General features: G+C 59.1%; 2 protein-coding genes across 2 annotated transcripts in view; both read left to right on the top strand.

The window, feature by feature from the left end:
• The first annotated feature begins 796 nt into the window (after positions 1 to 796).
• On the top strand, positions 797 to 14,367 carry SMO (smoothened, frizzled class receptor). The gene is made up of 13 exons (XM_032197417.1): positions 797 to 936; positions 6,476 to 6,765; positions 9,986 to 10,191; positions 10,326 to 10,535; positions 10,646 to 10,818; positions 10,909 to 11,128; positions 11,226 to 11,349; positions 11,426 to 11,518; positions 11,698 to 11,806; positions 11,935 to 12,120; positions 12,412 to 12,560; positions 12,656 to 12,790; positions 12,880 to 14,367. Exons 1-13 carry the CDS (start codon positions 797 to 799, stop codon positions 13,449 to 13,451), a joined length of 2,607 nt encoding a protein of 868 aa, XP_032053308.1. The 3' UTR covers positions 13,452 to 14,367.
• A 4,757-nt stretch (positions 14,368 to 19,124) lies between these two features.
• AHCYL2 (adenosylhomocysteinase like 2) overlaps positions 19,125 to 20,864 on the top strand; it is a 61,349-nt gene continuing 59,609 nt past the window's right edge. Inside the window, exon 1 of the mRNA XM_032201223.1 lies at positions 19,125 to 19,562. Within this exon, the coding sequence (XP_032057114.1) occupies positions 19,149 to 19,562 (414 nt within the window). The 5' untranslated portion in view covers positions 19,125 to 19,148. The remainder of the gene's footprint in view (positions 19,563 to 20,864) is intronic.

Below are 20,864 nucleotides of genomic sequence, written 5' to 3' on the forward strand. Positions count from 1 at the left end.
CCCCGGTGCCCCGGAGCCCCCCGGAGCCCCTCCATGGCCGGCCGAGCCCCCCCTGCCGTGAGCCCGGCGCTGCGCTCCGCGCTCTTCGTGCTCAACCTCCTCGGATGGGTGAGCACCGATCCGACCCCCCCTTTTCCTTTTATCCTCCCCCCACACCCCTTTTTGGGGTCCCCGTGGGTTTTTTGGGGTCCCCCCTCCCCACCCCGTACCGAGCACCAGGACCGAGCGGGGAGGGGGTGGTGGCCGTGTCCCCAGGCGGTGCCGCCTCCCCGGGGCATTTTTGGGGTGGTTTAAGGGATTTTGGAGATTTTTGGGGGATTTTTTTCAGCGGGGATTTCGGTGGGGATTTTCGGGCTTGAAACTGCGTTTTGAGGAAGTTTTTGTTCAAACGGGCATCCCCGCGGCGTCCCATGGGTGACATCCTCGCGGCGTCCCATGGGTGACATCTCCGCGGTGTCCCACGGGTGTCACCCCACGGGTGTCGTCCCCACGGTGCCCCCCCCAAGGTGCACCTTCTGCGGCTGCGTCGGGGCCCTAAGGGAGAACATCTGCCTGCTGCAGGCCGTGCGTGTCCCCACAAGGGGGTCCCCAGAAGGGTGTCCCCATCCCGGGGGTCCCTGGGGTGGGAGGACGCTTCGGGGTGCGTCCGGTCCCCATGGGGAGGATGATGTCCCCGTGGGGAGGTGGCTGTCCCCAGCGTGATGTCCCACGCTGGGCTTCGTCTTCTCCGACGGGGTACGGCCTCGGGGGATTGGGGGGGGGGGACACACAAGGGGACGGGGACCCCCTCCCCGTGATGTCCCCTCGGGTGGCAGCCTCGCCACGTGTCCCCTCGCAGGCGCGCGGGAGGGTGAGCGAGGTGATCAACGCGGCCATCGTGCACTACTGGGACGACCCCGACCTGCAGAACCCGATCGATTTTGGGCAGAAGGAGGTGTGGGGACACCGGGGGGGGCTCCTCTGTCACCCAAAAATCCACGGGGACCCCCCCCCCTCTGGGGTTTTCCTAAAGGGGTTTTGGGGTGGTGGCGAAGCGCAGCGTGGGGCAGGGAGAGGTTTGGGGAGGGGGTGGTGCGAGGGGAGCCCACCTGGGCAGCGTTTCCTAAAGGTTGTGTTTGTGTAGGACCTACTAAAAGTGCAGGAGAAGGGTTGGGAGGGGACATGGGGACATGGGGACATGGGGACAGCAGCAATGGGGCGAGCGGGACGTGGCTGGGATCGGGGCCGCTCGCACTCCATCCCCGAGCAGCCACACCAAAGGGGACGGGGACGTGTCCCCAAGCTGCCACAGCAGGGGATGGGGACAGGGTGGCAGCGACGTCCCCGTGACGTCCCCACGATGTCCCCACGATGTCCCCACGATGTCCCCGCAGTTCCGCTGCTGCGGTGGCACCTCCTATAGGGACTGGTCCCGAAACATCTACTTCAACTGCTCCGCCGCCAACCCCAGCCGCGAGCGCTGCTCCGTGCCCTTCTCCTGCTGCCTCCACGACCCCACCGAGGTGAGGACGTCCCCAAGGGGGTGACGACGTCCCCAAGGGGGTGACGATGTCCCCAGGGGGGTCCCCACCACCCCCAGGACCCCCAATGGGGCCATCTGTAGGACCAAACCCACCCAGGACGCGTGCGCACCGCTCAGCTCCCGGCGTCGGCGCAACCACCGGGGTCCCTCGGTGCCGGGGACACCGTGCCCCGCCATGTGCCCCAATGTCCCTAAACCCCCCCCCGGTGTCCCCAACATATCCGTTATTTTTTGGGGAGGTGTCACCTCGCTGGCAACCCCCCCCCCGAGGAGCTGGAGGTGGGATGGGGTCAGCTCCAGGGCGCCGGTGCCAGCCCCTGGGAGATGGGGTGGGTTTTTTGGGGGTGGTGGTGGCACCGTGGTGGCACCGTGGTGGCACGGTGGTGACACCGGTGACACCCTCGCCCCGCAGCTGGTGGGCATCGTGCTGGCCCGGGTGCTCCTCCGGCAGGTGAAGGACCAGGTTTGGTGGCACCACGGCGCCGAATTTTGGCGCTGAGCCCCCGCTGCATCCCCTGGGATGGGGACGGGGACGGCGGGGACATTTGGTGGCTCCTCGGTCACCCGCGGGAAGAGGCGGCGGTGCTCAGAGGATGGAGCCACGTTGGGGGGATGTTTGGGGACATCGGGGACGTTTGGGGACATCGGGGGATGCTTGGGGACAGCGGGGGAAAATGAGGAACACCTGAGGACATTGGAGACATTTGGGGACACCAGGGGACATCAGGGATGTTTGGGGACATCGGGGGATGCTTGGGGACACTGGGGGAAACGGGGAACACCCGAGGATACCGGAGACATCTGGGGACACCAGGGGACACCAGGGATGTTTGGGGACAGTGGGGGACACCTGGGGGACACTTGGGGGATGCTTGGGGACATCAGGGGATACTTGGGGACATTGGGGGACACCTGGAGTCACCTGGGGACATCAGAGGATGCTTGGGGACACTTGGGGACATTGGGGGACACCTGGGGTCACCTGGGGACATCAGAGGATGTTTGGGGACACTGGGGGACACGTGGGGACATTTGGGGACACCTGGAGACACTTGGGGGATGCTTGGGGACACCGGGGGACACTTGGGGACATTGTGGGACACCTGGGGTCACCTGGGGACATCAGTGGATTTTTGGGGACACTAGGGGATGCCTGGGGACACTGGGGGCACTTGGGGGCACCAGGGGAAACCTGGGGACATTGTGGGATGCTTGGGGACATCGGGGATGTTTGGGGACACAGGGGGATGCTTGGGGACATCAGGGGATATCTGGGGACACTGGGGGACGACTGGGGACATCAGGGTAGGCTTTGGGACATTGGGGGACGCTTAGGGACACTTGGGGACCTGAGGGGACATCTGGGCACATTGGGGACATTGGGGGACACCGGGGGACACCGGGGGACACCGGGGGACATCAGGGGATGTTTGGGTACGCTGAAGGGACACCTGGGGACATGGGGAAACGCTTGGGGACATCGGGGGATGCTTGGGGACACTGGGGGCACCAGGGGAAGCCTGGGGACATTGGGGGATGCTTGGGGACACCGGGGGACACTTGGGGACATTTGGGGACACCTGGGGTCGCTTGGGGACACCTGGGGACATTGGGGATGTTTGGGGACACTGGGGGGCACCTGGGGACATGGGGAGACACTTGGGGACACCAGGGGACACCTGAGGTCACTTGGGGACATCAAGGATGTTTGGGGACACCTGGGGACATCGGGGGATGCCTGGGGACATGGGTGGGCGCTTGGGGACATTGGGGGATGTTTGGGGACACCTGGGGACATTTAGGGATGTTTGGGGGCACATGGGGACACTGGGGACATCACGGGACACCTGGGATGTTTGGGGACACCTGGAGACATTGGGGGATGCATGGGGACACCAGGGGACATCGGGGATGTTTGGGGACACTGGGGGGACATTGGGGGATGTTTGGGGACATTGGGGGACATCAGGGATGTTTAGGGACACCGAGGGACACCTGGGGACATTGAGGGACACTTGGGGACATCAGGGGACACCGGGGGACATTTGGGGACACCGTGCCACCCGCTGTTTTGGGGACAGTCCCCTCCCCTGCTGTCCGTCCGTGATGTCCCCAGGAATGCCAGGGGGGGCTTCGTGTCCCTCCCCCGACCCCCAAAAATGTGAATTTTCTCCCCCCCCCCAAAAAAAAGTCTAATTTTCCCTAAATCTCACTTTTTTTTGCACCAAGTGGCTTTTGTCCCAAACGGGACTCGTCTGCCCCCAAAATAACTTCCCCTCCCCCCCCCCCAGCGACTTTTTCTCCCAAAAGATCCTCCTCTAAGACATGACTGCCCCCCCCCAAAAAAAAAGGGACTTTTGTCCCCCAGAAGTGTGGCTTTTCCCCCAAAAAAGCAATTTTCTCCCCAAAAATGACTTTTTTCCCCCAAAATATCAGTTTCCCTCCCCCCAACACCCCCATAAAACGACCTTTTTCTCCCCTTTTCCTCCCCAAAGTGACTTTGGATCCCCCCCCACGTAACTCTTTGCCCATAACCACCACTTTTCACCCCAAAAATGCTGCTCCCCCCCCCCCCCAAACTCTTCTCCCCCACACAGCATCTTCCTGCCCCAAAAATAACCTTTTTTGCCCCAAAGCAGCCCCCATGGGCCCAGTGCCCCCCCCCAACTAACTCTTAGCCCCCCCAAAGTAACTTTTCCCCCCAAAAAAACAAAAAGCAACTTTTTCTCCCCAAATAACTTTAATAACTTTTGGCCCCCCCCCCCAAATTTTTCCTCCCCCAGAAAAGCAACTTCTGCCCCCCCCAAAAGCAGCTTTTTTCCCCCAAAAACCAGCCTTTTTCTCCAAAGAAGGAACTGCCCCCCCACAAACAACTTTTCTTCCCCCAAAATCCAACTTTTCTCCTCAAAAAGTAACTTCAGCCCCCCCCCCAAAATAACTTTTCTCTCCAGAAAAGCAACTTTTCTCCTCGAAAAACGTAACTTCCCCCCCCCCAAAAAAAGGAACTTCTGCCCCAAAATCCGACTTTTCTCCTCAAAAAGTAGCTTCAGCCCCCCAAAACCAACTTTTATCTCAAAAAAACAACTTTTCTCCTCAAAAAGTAACTTCAGCCCCCCCAAAATAACTTTTCTCTCCAGAAAAACAACTTTTCTCCTTAAAAAGTAACTTCCCCCCCCAAAAAAAGGAACTTCTGCCCCCAAACCTAACTTTTCTCCCCCAAAAAAGTAGCTTCAGCCCCCCAAACACCTTTTCTCTCCCCAAAACCCAGCTTTTCTCCTCAAAAAAAAGTAACTTTGCCCCCCCAACCAACTTTTCGTTCCAAAACAACAACTTTTCTCCTCAAAAAGTAACTTCACCCCCCCCAAAAATAACTTTTCTCTCCAGAAAAACAACTTTTCTCCTCAAAAAAGCAACTTCCCCCCCAAAACAACTTTTCTCCTCAAAAAAAAGTAACTTCCCACCCCAAAACCCAGCTTTTCTCCTCAAAAAAAGTAACTTTGCCCCCCCAACCAACTTTTTGTTCCAAAACAACAACTTTTCTCCTCAAAAAAAGTAACTTCACGCCCCCAAACCCAACTTTTCTCCTCAATAAAAGTTCCTTCACCCCCCAAGCCCCCTTTTCTCTCCCCAAAACCCCCATTTCTCACCCCAAAAGTACCCCCGCCCCTCCCCCCCCCCCCCCCCCCCCCGCTCCCTCCAAAACAACTTTTCGGTCCCAAAACAGCGACTTCCCGTCTCCAAAACGCCGCCTTTTCGTCCCGAAAACAAACTTTCCCAACTTTTCGTCCCGAAAACAAACTGTCCGCACCAAATTTTTCCCTGAAAAAAAAAAAAAAAAACAAAACAAAAAAAAAAACGAACAAAAAAACAACAAAACCAAAACTTTTTCTTTCCACAACTCCCCTCCCCAAAGCAGTTTCACCCCAAAACCCCCTTTTTCCCCTCAAAACCCCTTTCCTCCCCAAACCCCCCCTTTTTCCCCCCAAACCCCTTTTCCTCCCCCAGCCCCCCTCAACCTCCCTCAAACCCAACTTTTCCCCTAAACCCCACTTTTTCCCCCAAACACCCTTTTCTCCCCCAACCCCCCCGTTCTCCCCCAATCCCAACTTTCCCCCCAAAACCCAACTTTTCCCCCCAAACCCAACTTTCCCCCGAAACCCAACTTTCTCCCCCAAACCCAACTATTTCCCTGAAACAGCACTTTTCCCCCCAAAACCCAACTTTTCCCCCAAACCCAACTTTCCTCCCCCAAAACACCACTTTTCCCCCAAACAGAACTTCTTCTCCAAAACCGACCTTTTTCTGCCGATCCCAACTTTTCTCCAAAACAGAGCTTTTTCCCCGAAACCCAACTTTTTCTCCCAAACCCCCTTTCCTCCCCCAAACCCCCTTTCCTCCCCGAAACCCAACTTTTTCCCCCAAACCCAACTTTTCCCAAAACAGCCCTTTTTTCCCCCAAACCCCCTTTTCCTCCCCAAACCCCCTTTCCTCCCCAAACCCAACTTTTTCCCCCAAACCCCCCTTTCCTCCCCGAAACCCAACTTTTCCCAAAACAGCCCTTTTTTCCCCCAAACCCCCTTTTCCCCCAAACCCCCTTTCCTCCCCAAACCCAACTTTTTCCCCCAAACCCCCCTTTCCTCCCCGAAACCCAACTTTTCCCAAAACAGCCCTTTTTTCCCCCAAACCCCTTTTCCTCCCCAAACCCCCTTTTCCTCCCCAAACCCCCTTTCCTCCCCAACCCCCCCTTTTTCCCCCAACCCCCACCTCTTCCCCCAACCTCCCCCCCTTCCCCCTTCCCCTCCCCACCTCCCCCTTTCCCCTCCCCTTCCCCTTTCCCCTCCCCTCTCCCGGTGCCTCCCCCCCCGGGTCCCTCTCGGGCGGGGGCTCCTGGCGGGGCCGGGCCGGGCCGGGCCGTGCCGGGATGGCGGCGGCGGGGCCGGGGAGGCCCGGGAGGGGCGGCGGGGCCGGGCCGGGGTCGCGTCGGTGGCGCTTGGGGGGCTTCCTGTGGGCTCTGGCGCTGGGTTCAGCGCTGGGAGCCCCCTCCCCACGCCGCCCACCCCCGTCGCCCCCTCCCGGGAACGCCTCGGCCCCCCCCGAGCGCTGCCGGCGCCCCGCGGCCTGCGAGCGGCTGCGGGTCGGGGCCTGCCTGGGCTCGGCGCTGCCCTACGCCGCCACCTCCACGCTGCTGGCCGCCGACTCCGCCTCGCAGGAGGAGGCACACGGCAAGCTGCTGCTCTGGTCCGGTACGGGGGGGGGGGAAATTTGGGGGGGAAATCTTGGGGGAGTAACTTTTGGGGAGTAACTTTTGGGAGGGTAACTTTTGGGGAGTAACTCTTGGGGATAACTTTTTGGGGGAGTAACTTTTGGGGAGTAACTTTTGGGAGGGTAGCTTTTGGGGAGTAACTTTTGGGGAGTAACTTTTGGGAGGGTAACTTTTGGGGATAACTTTTTTGGGGAGTAACTGTTGGGGAGTAACTTTGTTGGGGAGTAACTGTTGGGGAGTAACTTTTGGGGGAGTAACTTTTGGGGGAGTAACTTTTGGGGGAGTAACTTTTGGGGAGTAACTTTTGGGGAGTAACTTTGTTGGGGAGTAACTTTTGGGAGGGTAACTTTTGGGGGGTAACTTTTGGGGGGTAACTTTTGGGGGTAACTTTTGGGGGGTAACTTTCTGAGGGGTAACTAACTAGGGGGTAACTCTTGGGGATATAACTTTGGGGGGGATAATTTTGGGGAGTAACTTTTTGGGGAGTAACTGTTTTGGAGGGGTAACTTTTGGGGGAGTAACTTTTGGGGAGTAACTTTTGGGGAGTAACTTTTGGGAGGGTAACTTTTGGGGATAACTTTTTTGGGGAGTAACTGTTGGGGAGTAACTTTTGGGAGGGTAACTTTTGGGGAGTAACTTTTGGGGAGTAACTTTTGGGAGGGTAACTTTTGGGGGGTAACTTTTGGGGGGTAACTTTTGGGGGGTAACTTTTGGGGGGTAACTAACTAGGGGGTAACTCTTGGGGAGATAACTTTGGGGGGGATAACTTTGGGGAGTAACTGTTTTGGAGGGGTAACTTTTGGGGGAGTAACTTTTGGGGAGTAACTTTTGGGGAGTAACTTTTTTGGAGGGTAACTTTTTTGGAGGGTAACTTTTTTGGAGGGTAACTTTTTTGGAGGGTAACTCTTGGGGGTTTACTTTCTGAGGGGTAACTTTTGAGGGGGTAACTCTTGGGGGGATAACTTTGGAGAGTAACTTTTTGGGAGGGTTAACTTTTGGGGATAACTTTTTTGGGGGTAACTATCTGGGGGGGAACTTTTGGGGAGTAACTTTTGGGGAGTAACTTTCTGAGGGGTAACTAACTGGGGGTATCTCCTTTGGGGGTAACTAACTGAGGGGTAACTCTTGGGGGATAACTTTTTTTGGGGGGTAACTTTGGGGATGACTTTTTTGGAGGGTAACTCTTGGGGGGTTACTTTCTGAGGGGTAACTTTTGAGGGGGTAAGTCTTGGGAGATAACTTTGGGGGGGATAACTTTGGGGAGTAACTTTTTTTGGGGGGTAACTTTTTGGGGGTAACTCTTGGGGGGTAACTCTTGGGGAGTAACTCTTGGGGAGTAACTTTTTTGGAGGGTAACTCTTGGGGAGTTACTTTCTGAGGGGTAACTTTTGAGGGGGTATCTCTTGGGGAGATAACTTTGGGGAGTAACTTTTTGGGAGGGGTAACTCTTGGAGGGGTAACTCTGGGAGGATAACTTTTTTGGGGTAACTTTTTGGGGGAGTAACTTTTGGGGATAACTTTTTGGGGAGTAACTAACTGAGGGGTAACTCTTGGGGGTAACTTTTTTGGGGAGGTAGCTCTTGGGGGGGTTACTTTTGGGGGATAACTTTTTGGGGGGTAACTTTTGGGGGTAACTTTTTGGGGGGTTACTTTCTGAGGGGTAACTTTTGGGGGGTAACTCTTTGGGGGGTAACTTATGAGGGAGTAACTTTTGGGGGGTAACTTTTTTTGGGGTAACTTTGGGGAGTAACTTTTTTGGAGGAGTAACTTTTGGGGATAACTTTTTTGGGGGTAACTTTTTGAGGGGTAACTAACTGGGGGGTTAACTTTTGGGGGGTAAGTGACTGGGGGGGTAACTTTTGAGGGAGTAATGTTTTTGGGGAGGTAACTCTTTGGGGGTTAACTTAGGGGGGTAACTAACTGGGGGTGTAACTCTTGGGGGGTGACTTTTTGGGGAGGTAACTTTGGGGGGGTGACTTTGGAGGGGTAACTCTTTGGGGAGTAACTCTTGGGGGTAACTGAGGGGTAACTCTTGGGATAAGTTTTTGGGGTAACTTTTTGTGGGGTAACTTTTTGTGGGGTAACTTTTTGAGGGAGTAACTTTTTTGGGGGGTAACTTTTTTGGGGAGGTAACTCTTGGGGGGGGTAACTTTTTGGGGGGTAACTGGGAGGGGTTGACTTTGGGGGCAACTTTTGGGGGTGTAACTCTGGGGGGCTAACTTTTTGGGGGCATAACTTTTTTGGGGGTAACTTCTGGGGGTGACTAACTGGGGGGGTAACGCTTTGGGGAGTAACTAACTGGGGGGTAACTTTTGAGGGTAACTTTTTTGGGGGAGTAACTCTTGGGGTAACTCTTTTGGGGGCAACTAACTGCAGAGTAACTTTTGGGGGTGTGACTCTTGGGGGGGTAACTTCTGAGGGAGTAACTTTTTGGGGGGGTGATCTTTGAGGGGGTGACTAACTGGGGGGGTAACTCTTTGGGGGGTAACTTTTTTGGGGGGTAACTTGGGGGTCGATATACTATAGGGGGTCACTATAGAGAGGAGTGTTATGGGGGGGCACTGTATGGAGGGGGACACTGTAGAGGGGGGAGCACGGTACTATGGGGGGGCACCATGGAGGGGGGTATGGGGAGGAGGCATCATGAGTGGGGGCATTATGGGGTGAGCACTATAGAGGTGGGCTTTGGGGGGGCCATCGTGGAGGGGGGAACACTACAGAGAGGAGTATTATGGGGGGAGCACTATGAGGGGCACTATAGAGTGGGGAGCACTGTACTATAGGGTGGCACTATAGAGAGGATCATTATTGGGGGGCACCATGGAGGGGAGCACTATGGGGGGGGCATTATGGGGGAGCACTATAGAGGGGGGCCCTGTGTGGGGGCACTATAGGGGGGGCACTGTGGGTATGGGTTATTGGAGGGGGTGGTGCACGGGGGGACAAGGTGTAGGGGGTGGGTGCAGTATGGAGAGCAGTATAACAGGGGACTGGGCTGGGTGTGGGTACAGGGGAGCTGTATAACAGGGGGCAGGACGGGCATGGTATCTGGGGGCGGTATAAGGGGGGGGGCAACACAAATGGGATCAATATTGGCAGGGGCACGGCACCCACGGGCGCTACAGGGGGGTGCCGAGCTGAGCACCATCCCCATCCCGTCCCCGTCCCCGTCCCCATCTTGTCCCCGTGCCACCCCCCAGGCCTGCGCAACGCCCCGCGCTGCTGGGACGTGATCCAGCCCCTGCTGTGCGCCGTCTACATGCCCAAGTGCGAGGACGGGCAGGTGGAGCTGCCCAGCCAGACCCTCTGCCAGGCCACCCGCGCCCCCTGCACCATCGTGGAGCGCGAGCGGGGCTGGCCCGACTTCCTCAAGTGCACGCCCGACCGCTTCCCCGAGGGCTGCCCGGTAAGTTGGGGACACGGGGGGCACCGCCGCGACGCCTCCGTGTCCCTCGGAACCCAAACTGAGGGTTGGGGTGGGGACGCCGTGCCCCTTCCTCCTCCTCCTCTTCTTCCTCACGGTGCCACTGCCTGCTCCAGAACGAGGTGCAGAACATCAAGTTCAACAGCTCGGGGCAGTGCGAGGCGCCGCTGGTGCGGACCGACAACCCCAAGAGCTGGTACGAGGACGTGGAGGGCTGCGGGATCCAGTGCCAGAACCCTCTTTTCACCGAGAAGGAGCACCGCGAGATGCACGTCTACATCGCCGCCTTCAGCTCCGTCACCATCTTCTGCACCTTCTTCACCCTGGTGAGCCGCGCCGCCGCCGCGGGGTTGCGTGAACACCACGGATGCGTCCCCAAAAAGTGGGCTGGCCACCCAGATGTCCTTTTTTTTTTTTTTTTTTTTCCCCCTTCCAGGCCACGTTCGTTGCAGACTGGAGGAACTCCAACCGCTACCCCGCCGTCATCCTCTTCTACGTCAACGCCTGCTTCTTCGTGGGCAGCATCGGCTGGCTGGCGCAGTTCATGGACGGCGCCCGCGACGAGATCGTGTGCCGCGCCGACGGCACCATGCGCCTGGGCGAGCCCACGTAGGTTCCCCCTTCCTTCATCCCCATCCAAATTCGTGTCCCTGCCTCGTGTCCCCATCCCGTCTGACGCCCCCCGCCTCCCCCCCGCAGCTCCAACGAGACCCTGTCCTGCGTCATCATCTTCGTCATCGTCTACTACTCGCTGATGTCGGGCGTCATCTGGTTCGTCATGCTGACCTACGCCTGGCACACCTCCTTCAAGGCGCTGGGCACCACCTACCAGCCGCTGCTGGGCAAGACCTCCTACTTCCACCTCATCACCTGGTCCATCCCCTTCGTCCTCACCGTGGCCATCCTGGCCGTGGCGCAGGTAACGGGGCCCCCGGGCCGTGGAATGGTTTTTTGGGGTGGTCGTGGTGGTGGTCGCGTCCTGCTCACCCCACATCCGTGGTCCCAATTTTTACCAGGTGGACGGTGACTCCGTCAGTGGCATCTGCTTCGTGGGCTACAAGAACTATCGCTACCGTGCTGGCTTCGTGCTGGCGCCCATTGGGCTCGTCCTCATCGTGGGGGGCTATTTCCTCATCCAGGGTAGGTGCGGGATGGGGCTGGGGGCACCGTGGGTGTCCCCCCACTGCCACCTCACCGCCACGTCCCTTTGTCACAGGGGTCATGACGCTCTTCTCCATCAAGAGCAACCACCCCGGGCTGCTGAGCGAGAAGGCGGCCAGCAAGATCAACGAGACCATGCTGCGGCTGGGTGAGGGCGGCACCGTTTCTGGGGGAAATTCGTGTGGGAACGGGGACGTTGGGTTCCCCGAACCTAAACTGCCCGATCCTGCCCGCCCAGAGGTGGGACAAAGCTGCGTGGGTGGCGGCGCGGCGTTTTTGGTAGCCTCGAGGTCTGGCTGAGCTGGGGACTCCCAACTTCTCTTCCAGGCATCTTCGGCTTCTTGGCCTTCGGCTTCGTCTTCATCACCTTCGGCTGCCACTTCTACGACTTCTTCAACCAGGCCGAGTGGGAGCGCAGCTTTCGGGAATACGTCCTGTGCGTGGGACGGGGTTGGGGTGCTCGCAGCGCCCCTCCTCACCTCCTTTTTGGGGGTGCTGAGCGTCGTTGGGGCGGGGGGTCCCCGTCCTCACGGCCGCCGCTGTCCCCCACGTCTGCCCCTGCAGGTGCGAGGCCAACGTGACCATCGCCACGCAGACCAACAAACCCATCCCGGAGTGCGAGATCAAGAACCGGCCGAGCCTGCTGGTGGAGAAGATCAACCTCTTCGCCATGTTCGGCACCGGCATCTCCATGAGCACCTGGGTCTGGACCAAGGCCACCCTGCTCATCTGGAAGCGCACCTGGTGCAGGTGGGACCCCCGGGGATGTCACCCCGTGCCCCGTTTGGTGTCCTGAGATGTCAGAGGTTGTCCCCGGGCTCTTGTCCACAGGGTCGATGAGTTGTGGGGTCACAGCAGGTAGTGGGAGAGGAGCAGGGCGTGTAGGGCATGTCCATCCCATTCCATCCCCAGCCCTTGGTGCGCCCCATCCAGATGGGGAGGGTCCCCGAGCCCCCAGATGCCACACCCGGGGTTGTGCGTGCCCCGTTCCACGTGGCCGCGTCCCGACGGGGCCACCCCGTGTCCCCTCCCTGTCCCCAGGCTGACGGGGCAAAGCGACGACCAGCCCAAGAGGATCAAGAAGAGCAAGATGATCGCCAAAGCCTTCTCCAAGCGCAAGGAGCTGCTGCGCGACCCGGGCCAGGAGCTGTCCTTCAGCATGCACACCGTCTCCCACGACGGCCCCGTGGGTGCGTGCGGTGGCGGGGCGGGATGGGGCCACCTCCGGGGATGTCCCCGTTGTCCCCCCTCTTGACGTGACCCTCCCTTTTTCTTGTCCCCGCAGCCGGTTTAGCGTTTGACATCAATGAGCCATCAGCCGACGTGTCCTCGGCGTGGGCCCAGCACGTCACCAAGATGGTGGCCAGGAGAGGAGCCATCCTGCCCCAGGACGTCTCTGTGACCCCCGTGGCGACCCCTGGCAAGTCCCTGGGGATTAGATTTTGGGATTTAAGGGGCTGGGGGGGGCAGGATGAGGCCGCTCTCACCATCCCCATGTCCATCCCGCAGTGCCACCAGAGGAGAGGGCCAACCTGTGGGTGGTGGAGGCCGACGTCTCCCCGGAGCTGCAGAAACGCAGCCGCAAGAAGAAACGGAGGAAGAAGAAGAAGGATGAAGTGTGCCCGGGCCCCGAGCACCACGCTGGGGGCTCCGTGGACCCCCCAGCCTCCAGCAGCGCCGTGCCTCGCCTGCCCCGCTTGCCCCTCCAGCCCTGCCTGGTGGCCGTGCCCCGCCGGGGGGGGGACACTTTTGTCCCCGCCATCCTCCCGGGGCTCGCGGCCGGCCGGCCCGAAGGCAGCGTGGCCGGGGGGCCGTGGGACGGGCGCAGCCGCAGAGCCATCGTCCCCCACCTCATCTCCAACCCTTTTTGCCCCGAAAGCGGGTCCCCGGAGGACGAGGAGAGCCCCGGCCCCAGTGGCGGGTGCTGGCAGCACCACAACGGGGGGCCCCGCTGGCCCCCCCAGCCCCTCCCCAACGGCGGGGGGACGAGGACTTGGGGTCGCCGCCCCGGCTTGGCCCCCATCCACTCTCGGACCAACCTGGTGGACGCCGAGCTGCTGGACGCCGACTCGGATTTCTGAGCCCGGCGAGCAGGGACGATGGTGTCCGCGTCAGGACAGCCTCCAGGGGACACGGCAGCTCGCCCCGCTGCACCGGGGGCCGGTCCCGAGCGTGGCCACGGGTGGCTCGTCCTCGGGGACGGTGATTTCTGTCCCCGTGGCACCCGGCCGGACTCGATGCACGGCCCACCCCAACGGGACGCCGGCAGAACGGGGTCTGGCATCGCCGGGAGAAGAGAAACGGGGTGCTGCTGGTGGAGCAACCCCCCTACAAGTCCCGTGGGGATTTGGGGACAAAGCCTGCGCCCCCCGTGAGGGGCAGGAGCAGGCAGGACCCCCGGGACATCAGTCCTAGGTAGGTTAGGGTAGATTTTGGGGAGCTTCCTCCCGCGTCCCGGGGTGCCGGGACCCCGCTGACGCCCCCCGCTCGCCCTCTGCCCCCACCACCCCACGGCTAGATGGTACGTAGAGCTTTTACACACTCGTGTGGTGCCAATAGGGATTATTATTTTTTTTTTTTTACTACAACTATTTTTTTACTCTCTATAACACTCCAGGACGTGGCGGCCGCGTCCCCGCGGTGCTCACGGTTTTATTTTGGGGTACGCCCGTGGTCCCAAAGTGCCTTCCAGCTCCCGGGGTCGCCTCTCTCTGGGTGCAGCAACCCCCGAGCCAAGCTTTTTTTTTTATTTTTACTATTTTTTTTTTAAAAAAAAAAAAGAACAAGACCTGGTTACAGCCATCCTGAGGTAGGAGGACGCCCCGTCCTCGCTGGTGCTTTGTATCCGCCCGTTAGCCCTGTAAATGTCTTGAGTGTTTATTAAATCCTGGTAGGCCCCTGGCTTTCTCGCTATCCTGGTGACCTCCACGGGTTAATTTTTTGCTGTGTAAAGCAAAACCCTCCTGTATCAGTATTAAATTTGCCAAGTTTCCATTCCCGGTGCCTGCCCTGGGCTTTTTTTTGGGGGGGGTATTGAGTGCGGGGAAGCCTTGTGGGGTTTTTTCTTTCTCCTAAAAGCGCTCCAGGACGGTGCCAGCTGTCCCATGAAGCTTCCCCGGGGATTGCCCCTGTGTAAATGGGGTAAAAATGGCAGAAATGGGGAAAGCTGTGAAACTAAGCAGGTTTTGTGGGCGCTCTTTAAGCGCAATGGGTCCTGCTCTGAAGCCCCCATCCCGGCTCTTTCGCCCCTTTGGCTCCAGGGGCTGTTTTGGGGGCACTGAGCAGGTTCCCCCAGCAGCAAAGTGGGGGATTTTGGGGGGCCCCTTGCCAGCAGATGGCACTATGGGCTTAAATATCCCCAAACTCGGGGGCTGGGTGGTCCCTTTGGGGTGCTGCTGGGTGCCCTGACCGCAGCGGGGTCCCACCGAGGGACACGTGTTTGGGGACAGATGCTGCTTTTGGGAAGTGTCCTTTTTTTTATCTGTCTCAGGAGGGAGCCCACACTGTCACGTCCAGGGTTATGGGTTACCCAGCCCCCTGGTCCTGCTTTAAATTTGGGTGGAGTTGCGTTTTCCTGATGGTTTTTGGTGCGTGGGACAGGCCGAGCTCGCTCCGCAGCCGTTGTGGGGCTGGGGCGTGCAATGGGAAGCCAGGGTAGGGCTGGTTTGTCTGGGGCTGAACGAAATGTTTCATTTTGAGGGATTTTTCTGTGGGTTTCGTTTTTAAAAGAGAATAGCATCGAATCAAACGCTCCAAAGTGATAAGTGAAGCTAAACGTGTTGGGGCTGACCCCGATGCATCCCCCATGCAGCACACCAACCCCCTCCGTTTGGCACATGGGCAGAAAAACTCATTTCTTAAGGAAAAACATCTCTTCTGGGACACATCGCATCTCCCTCACGTGGGGCTCCACAGCCCCAAAACGGGGGGATTTGCTCCAATTTCCTCCCCTCGCCTGGGCTTTCCCCGGGGGTCTCCATGGCTGACCCGTTCCATCCACGTACCCAAAGCCTCCCTCGCGTCGGGGCTGGGACAGGGGTGCTGCAAGGGGAGAGGCAGAGGTTAGGAAAGGCTCCGAGGACAAATCCCCCTTTGGGGACATCCTCAGGGGGACGGGGAAGAGCTCAAGCACCCGCATTTCTTCGTGATCCCTTCCCCTTCAGTGACCAAAACGTTTCAGGCTCCTTTTTACCTTACGCAGGAGCAAAGAGCCCTTCCTCTCCCCCCGCCTGCCCTCCCGTCGTGAAACAGCTTTAAAACCTTCCAGTTTTTGTTATTTCAAGCCCTTTCCTGTCCGGGTGGCTGTCGGGCATCCCTCCTGGCGGAGGCTGCGGGTAGCTGAGGCTGCGGAGACGTTGCCAGGAGGAATCGATAGCCGTGGTACAATCGGATGGCTCACACCGAATATCCATGTGCCATCAGGCAGGAACAGGCTGAAATTCTGCCGTCAGGCACTTCTAGGCTGAATCATCTCCAGCCCGTCGAGCAGGAGCTGCAATTAGCAGAGCTAACGAAGGCTGCGGGCTCCTGTTGACGTCTGCTCTTAAATATACCCGGCAAGGCGGCCGCTGGCTGTCGGGTTTACAGCGAGAAGTCCCCCAGGGAGCTAAAAAGCGTCCACGTAAATGGATTTTTTTTCCCCTTTTTCTCCTGGGGTGATGCTCGTGGCGTTGTGGTCGTGGAGGAGCCTTTGCCCTCTCTTAGCAGTGGCTGGGATCGGCTCCGTGCCAAGCAGCCCTGCCACTGCGCTCTGTCACGAGTGCCAGCACCCACGTGGCCGCTGCTTTTAGGACCAAACGCCATGGAAATGGGCAAATCCAGCCCGTGGAGGGCTCCAGATCCGTGCAGGATCAAACCTCGGGGTCTGCCTGGGCTTTCCTCTGCCTTTCCTTCTCTTACCACGCACTGAGGATGAGCCGTGCGAGGGAGCAGGACAAAACCACTGCGCCATTTCACCTGACGTTGTTTGTGCTCATCACTTGTAAGAGCAGCAGTTCCCAACCCTGGTTTTTTGGCTGTGCCGACGACCTACACGTGGCCCCAGGACGGGGAAAACCTTTTTGGGGCCGCGTTCCCCAGCACAGGGCCCAGCACCGCTGCCTGTCCCGTGTCCCCATCCCCAGCACCGCTCTGCCCCGTGCTCACAGAGCCCCGATTGTTCGAGTATTGGAGCCCTCCCTACCCGCCGGCCTCTCCCTTCCTCCCCAATTTCCGCTCTTTTTCCAGATAAATCCTCCAGCACAGCCTGGTGCCGTGCGGCCGGAGCGCTGGCAGCCCCGGGGTACAACCCTTGTGCCCCGATGTGATGGAGAAGCACCCAATTAGTGGCTACTAATTACCACTGGGGTGTTTGGCCGTGCTGAGATCACGCTGTGACTTTGCCAGCAGCTCAGCACCCCCAGGATGGGGCCGTGCTCCAAAAGGCAAAGGGGGCGAGCGATGCGTGGCTGGGTGCTGGTGCTGCTGAGCTGGGTGCCCCCATATCGGACATTTTCTCATCTCGTCGTTCTCTCAGCAGCAGCACCGGGGGGATTTTGGCCCCCAGGATGGCACGAGACCCCCCCCTCAGGGCTGGGATGCTGCCGAAATCAGGGCTTCACATGGAGCCAGCTGACGGCTGCGCGGAACAGGCAGCACCGGGGAGGGATTTCCATCTGCTGCCACCCCAAATCCCTCCCCCAGCAGCCTGCAAAGAGTTTTGTTTTCAAAAGCCCCTTCTGAGAGCGAAAGCTGCCCGAGCCTGAGCTTTCTGCTCCGACGGAGAGGCAGGAGGGTGCCGTGAGCCCGATCCTGATTTCGCTCCGGCAAGAAAACGGGGTTATTTCAGCAAAGATAGGACTTTTCTGGGCGCTTTTCGTGCACAAAGCCCTGTGTTTCTTTAATTTCGCCCCCCTCACGCTCCTCCCGTCGTCCTCTCCGCGTTGCTTCCCAGCCCTCGCCTCTCCCTTGAGCATTTTCCAGTCCAGCTGCCACCCGGGCACGTAATGAAACCGTTTTTTTCCTCCTCTCCCCGGTGGCTTTTTACCAACACAGCAGTGTGTTGTGCTCATGCTTCATCACCTGCTGACCGTGCTCTTCCTCTCAAAGCGTGAAATTTTTGGCGTTGTCGAAATCCTGCAGGTTGCTTTGCCCTGCGCCAGCCTAACCTTGGCATTTCTGGTGGGTCCTAAAACTCCATGCGAGGTTGTGGGACTTGGTGGCTTTTTTCCAGGCTGCTCCACACCTCTCCTGCCTGATCCCAGCCCCTTTGGTACCAAAAACCACGGGATCTTTTTATCTCCAGCCATCACAGTTCCTGTTCCTCCACTAAAAAGGCAACGTTGGGCTTTGCCCTGTGCTTGCACAGCCCCCAAATCCTTGATTAGAGGCTGAGCGATGAATAAGTTGACGTTGAAAAGCACAGACTGGAAATTATATGGACTTCAGGGAAAAGAATAACTTAAAAATGAAGCTGCCGGGCTGTACCAGCCACCCCACCACGCAGCAGTGCCAAAACCTCCAGATTTGTGCCATTTTTTGGAGGAAAAAATAAATCAAAAAGCGGACTTTGAATGCAAGAGCAAGTTGGGGGTGGGTTGAAGAATGGGAAAAACAAGAAACCTCATAGAAAGGGCTAATTAAAGGGGATTTATCCAGCGGTTGATGAGCTACACCTCTGATTTGTGTGCCTCTGGAGCTCACGGTGTGTAAGGATGGGGTTGCAGGGCTGGGACTTTTAAATACCCAGCCATGCAGTCACCTGCAACACTGGTATCAGCAGTCCTTGTGCCCGGAGATATCCCGCATTAATCCTAAAAATGACACCAATAAAAAAAAAAAATAAATAATAATAATAATAAAAAAGAATATTTTTGAGTTTCCCTTCCCTACGAGGAGCTTTCCCGAAGAACTGGATGCAGAAAACCGCAGATTGTCGCCAGCTTTTGTTACCAGGCTTTTGTTTGCTTGTGTGCACAAACGCTCCCCCACGAAGGGGGGATTTTTGGGCTCAGAACAGCAAATTTCCTGCCTCTCGGGTGCTGTCTGGGCTCCTGCTCCTCGGGGCTTTGTCGATGGCGAAGCTGCAGGCCCGGGAGCTTGGTGCTGGGTTTTTTGGCCCCTTGAGGTGGTCCAGGAGGGGAAGATGAGGGTAGCCCCCAGCCCCCCCCAGTCTGCCCAGGCCGTGTCCCAGTATGGACTGGGATGAACTGGGACCAGCCCAGGGCAGGCCAAAGCGTGGAGACCCGGCCTTGAAGGGAGCACGGACGGCCTGGGGGGAGCCTCCCTGTGGTGAGGGGGTGCCACAGAGCGGGAGGCAGGGCTGCAGAGTGGGGAAAATCTTCAAAATTCCTCGAAACCACTAAAAATAACCGGGCAGAAATGGAATGATTCAAAACCGTGAAATATTCTAAACCGTGAAATATTCAAAACTGGGAAATATTCAAAACTGTGAATTAAAACGGACTTTTGGTGCATTTTTGGGAGGCTCAGCATGAGGGGGTGCCTGGCCTCGTCCCCCTCAGCGCCGCCATTCCTCTCCCCTTCCTCCTCCTCCTCCTCCTCCTCAGGACTACACCTCCCATGACCCCCCGCGCGGCCACCCTCCGAGGCTCGGCGCGCTGCCCGCCGGGCCTCGTAGTCCCCGCGTAGCACCGGGCGGGGCGTGGCGACGGGCGGCGGGACTACAACTCCCAGCGTACCCCGCGCGCGGGGGCGGAGCGGGCGGTCCCTGAGGAGAACCGGAGGCGGCGGCGGCGGCGGCGGCTGAGGCAGAAGCAGAAGCGGCGGCGGCGGCGGCGATGTCGGTGCAGGTGGCGGCCCCCGCCGTGGAGCTGAAGGAGCTGAGCATGGACAAAGCGGCTGTGGCGGCCCCGTCGTGCCCCCCCGCGCCCCCTCCGTCGTGCTCGGTGCCCGTTACCGAGCGTGAGGCGGCCCCGGCGGCCGAGCGGCCTCCCCCCCCCCCCCCCGCCGCCGCCTCATCCTCCGGTTGCCCTCCTCCCCCTCAGCCGCCCCTCTCGGCCGCCGCCAGGGCGCCTCAGGCCTCGGCCATGAAGCGCAGCGACCCGCTGCTGCCTCAGCACCGGCACCACCACGGCGGTGGCGGCGGTGACAATAACGGAGGAGGAGGAGGGGGTGGTGGCGGCTGTGGAGCGGCCGAGGCGCTCGTCAGCCCCGACGGCACCGTCACCGAGGCGCCGCGCACCGTTAAGAAGGTACCGGGGAGGAAGGGGTTAATGGGGGTACGGGGTGGGGGGGTGTGGGGGAGGGGTGAGCCCTCTGGTACAGCCCTAAATGGGGGTAACGTCAGGGTACCCCCCCCCAGGCCCTAAATGGGGGTATAGGCACGGTGGGGGGCATGGGGGGCACCCCTCCCCGGACCCCTAAATGGGGGCCCTGTCTCTGTGTGGGGATATGGGGTGACCCCCCTGGTCTGCCCCTAAATGGGAGCACCGTCAGGTTCCCCCCCAGTCCCTAAATGAGGACATTGTCACCGTCTGGGGACACAGGTGACACCCCCCCCAAACGGGACTCATTATGGTGTGTGGGGACATGGGGTGGCCCCCCTGGTCTCCCCCTAAATGGGGACCCTGTTACTGTGTGGGGTTATGGGGTGACCCCCCTGGTCTGCCCCTAAATGGGGGCACCGTCAGGGCCCCCCCCAAGTCCCTAAATGGGACGGGGGTACAGGCACGGTGTGTGGGGATAAAGGGTGGCACCCCCCCAGACCCCTAAATGGGGACCCTGTTACTGTGTGGGGATATGGGGTGACCCCCCTGGTCTGCCCCTAAATGGGAGCACTGTCAGTGTCCCCCCCAGTCCCTAAACGGGGACATTGTCACCGTCTGGGGACACAGGTGACATCCCCCCAAAGGGGACCCATCATGGTTTGTGGGGACACGGGGTGATCCCTGCATGTCCCCCCTAAATGGGGACCCTGCCCCTGTGTGGGGATATGGGGTGACCCCCCCAGTCTGCCCCTAAATGGGGGCACCATCAGTGTCCCCCCCAAGTCCCTAAATGGGGGCACCGGCACGGTGTGGGGACACAGGTGACACCCCCCAAAAAGGGACTCATTATGGTGTGTGGAGACATGGGGTGGCCCCCCCATGTCCCCCCTAAATGGGGACCCTGTCTCTGTGTGGGGATATGGGGTGACCCCTCTGGTCTTCCCCTAAATGGGGGTACTGTCAGTGTCCCCCCCAGTCCCTAAATGGGGACACTGGCATGGTGTGTGGTGATACAGGGTGACACCCCCCAAATGGGACCCATCACAGTTTGTGGGGACATGGGGTTTACCCCCCTCACCCCCCCCTAAACGGGGACCTTGTCATGGTGTGTGGGGACACAGGGTCCCCCTCCCCAAATAGGAACTGTCAGGGTGCGTGGGGACCCTGTCACAGTGCCCTCCCCCCAAAACGGGGACACCATCACAGCGTATGGGGACACGGGGTGGCTCCTGTGTGGGTCCTGTGCCCCCCCCCCCCAAATTTTGGTAGCCAGAAAATGGCTCGTGG

This window comes from Aythya fuligula, chromosome 1, assembly GCF_009819795.1.
Source record: "Aythya fuligula isolate bAytFul2 chromosome 1, bAytFul2.pri, whole genome shotgun sequence".
NCBI lineage: Eukaryota > Metazoa > Chordata > Aves > Anseriformes > Anatidae > Aythya > Aythya fuligula.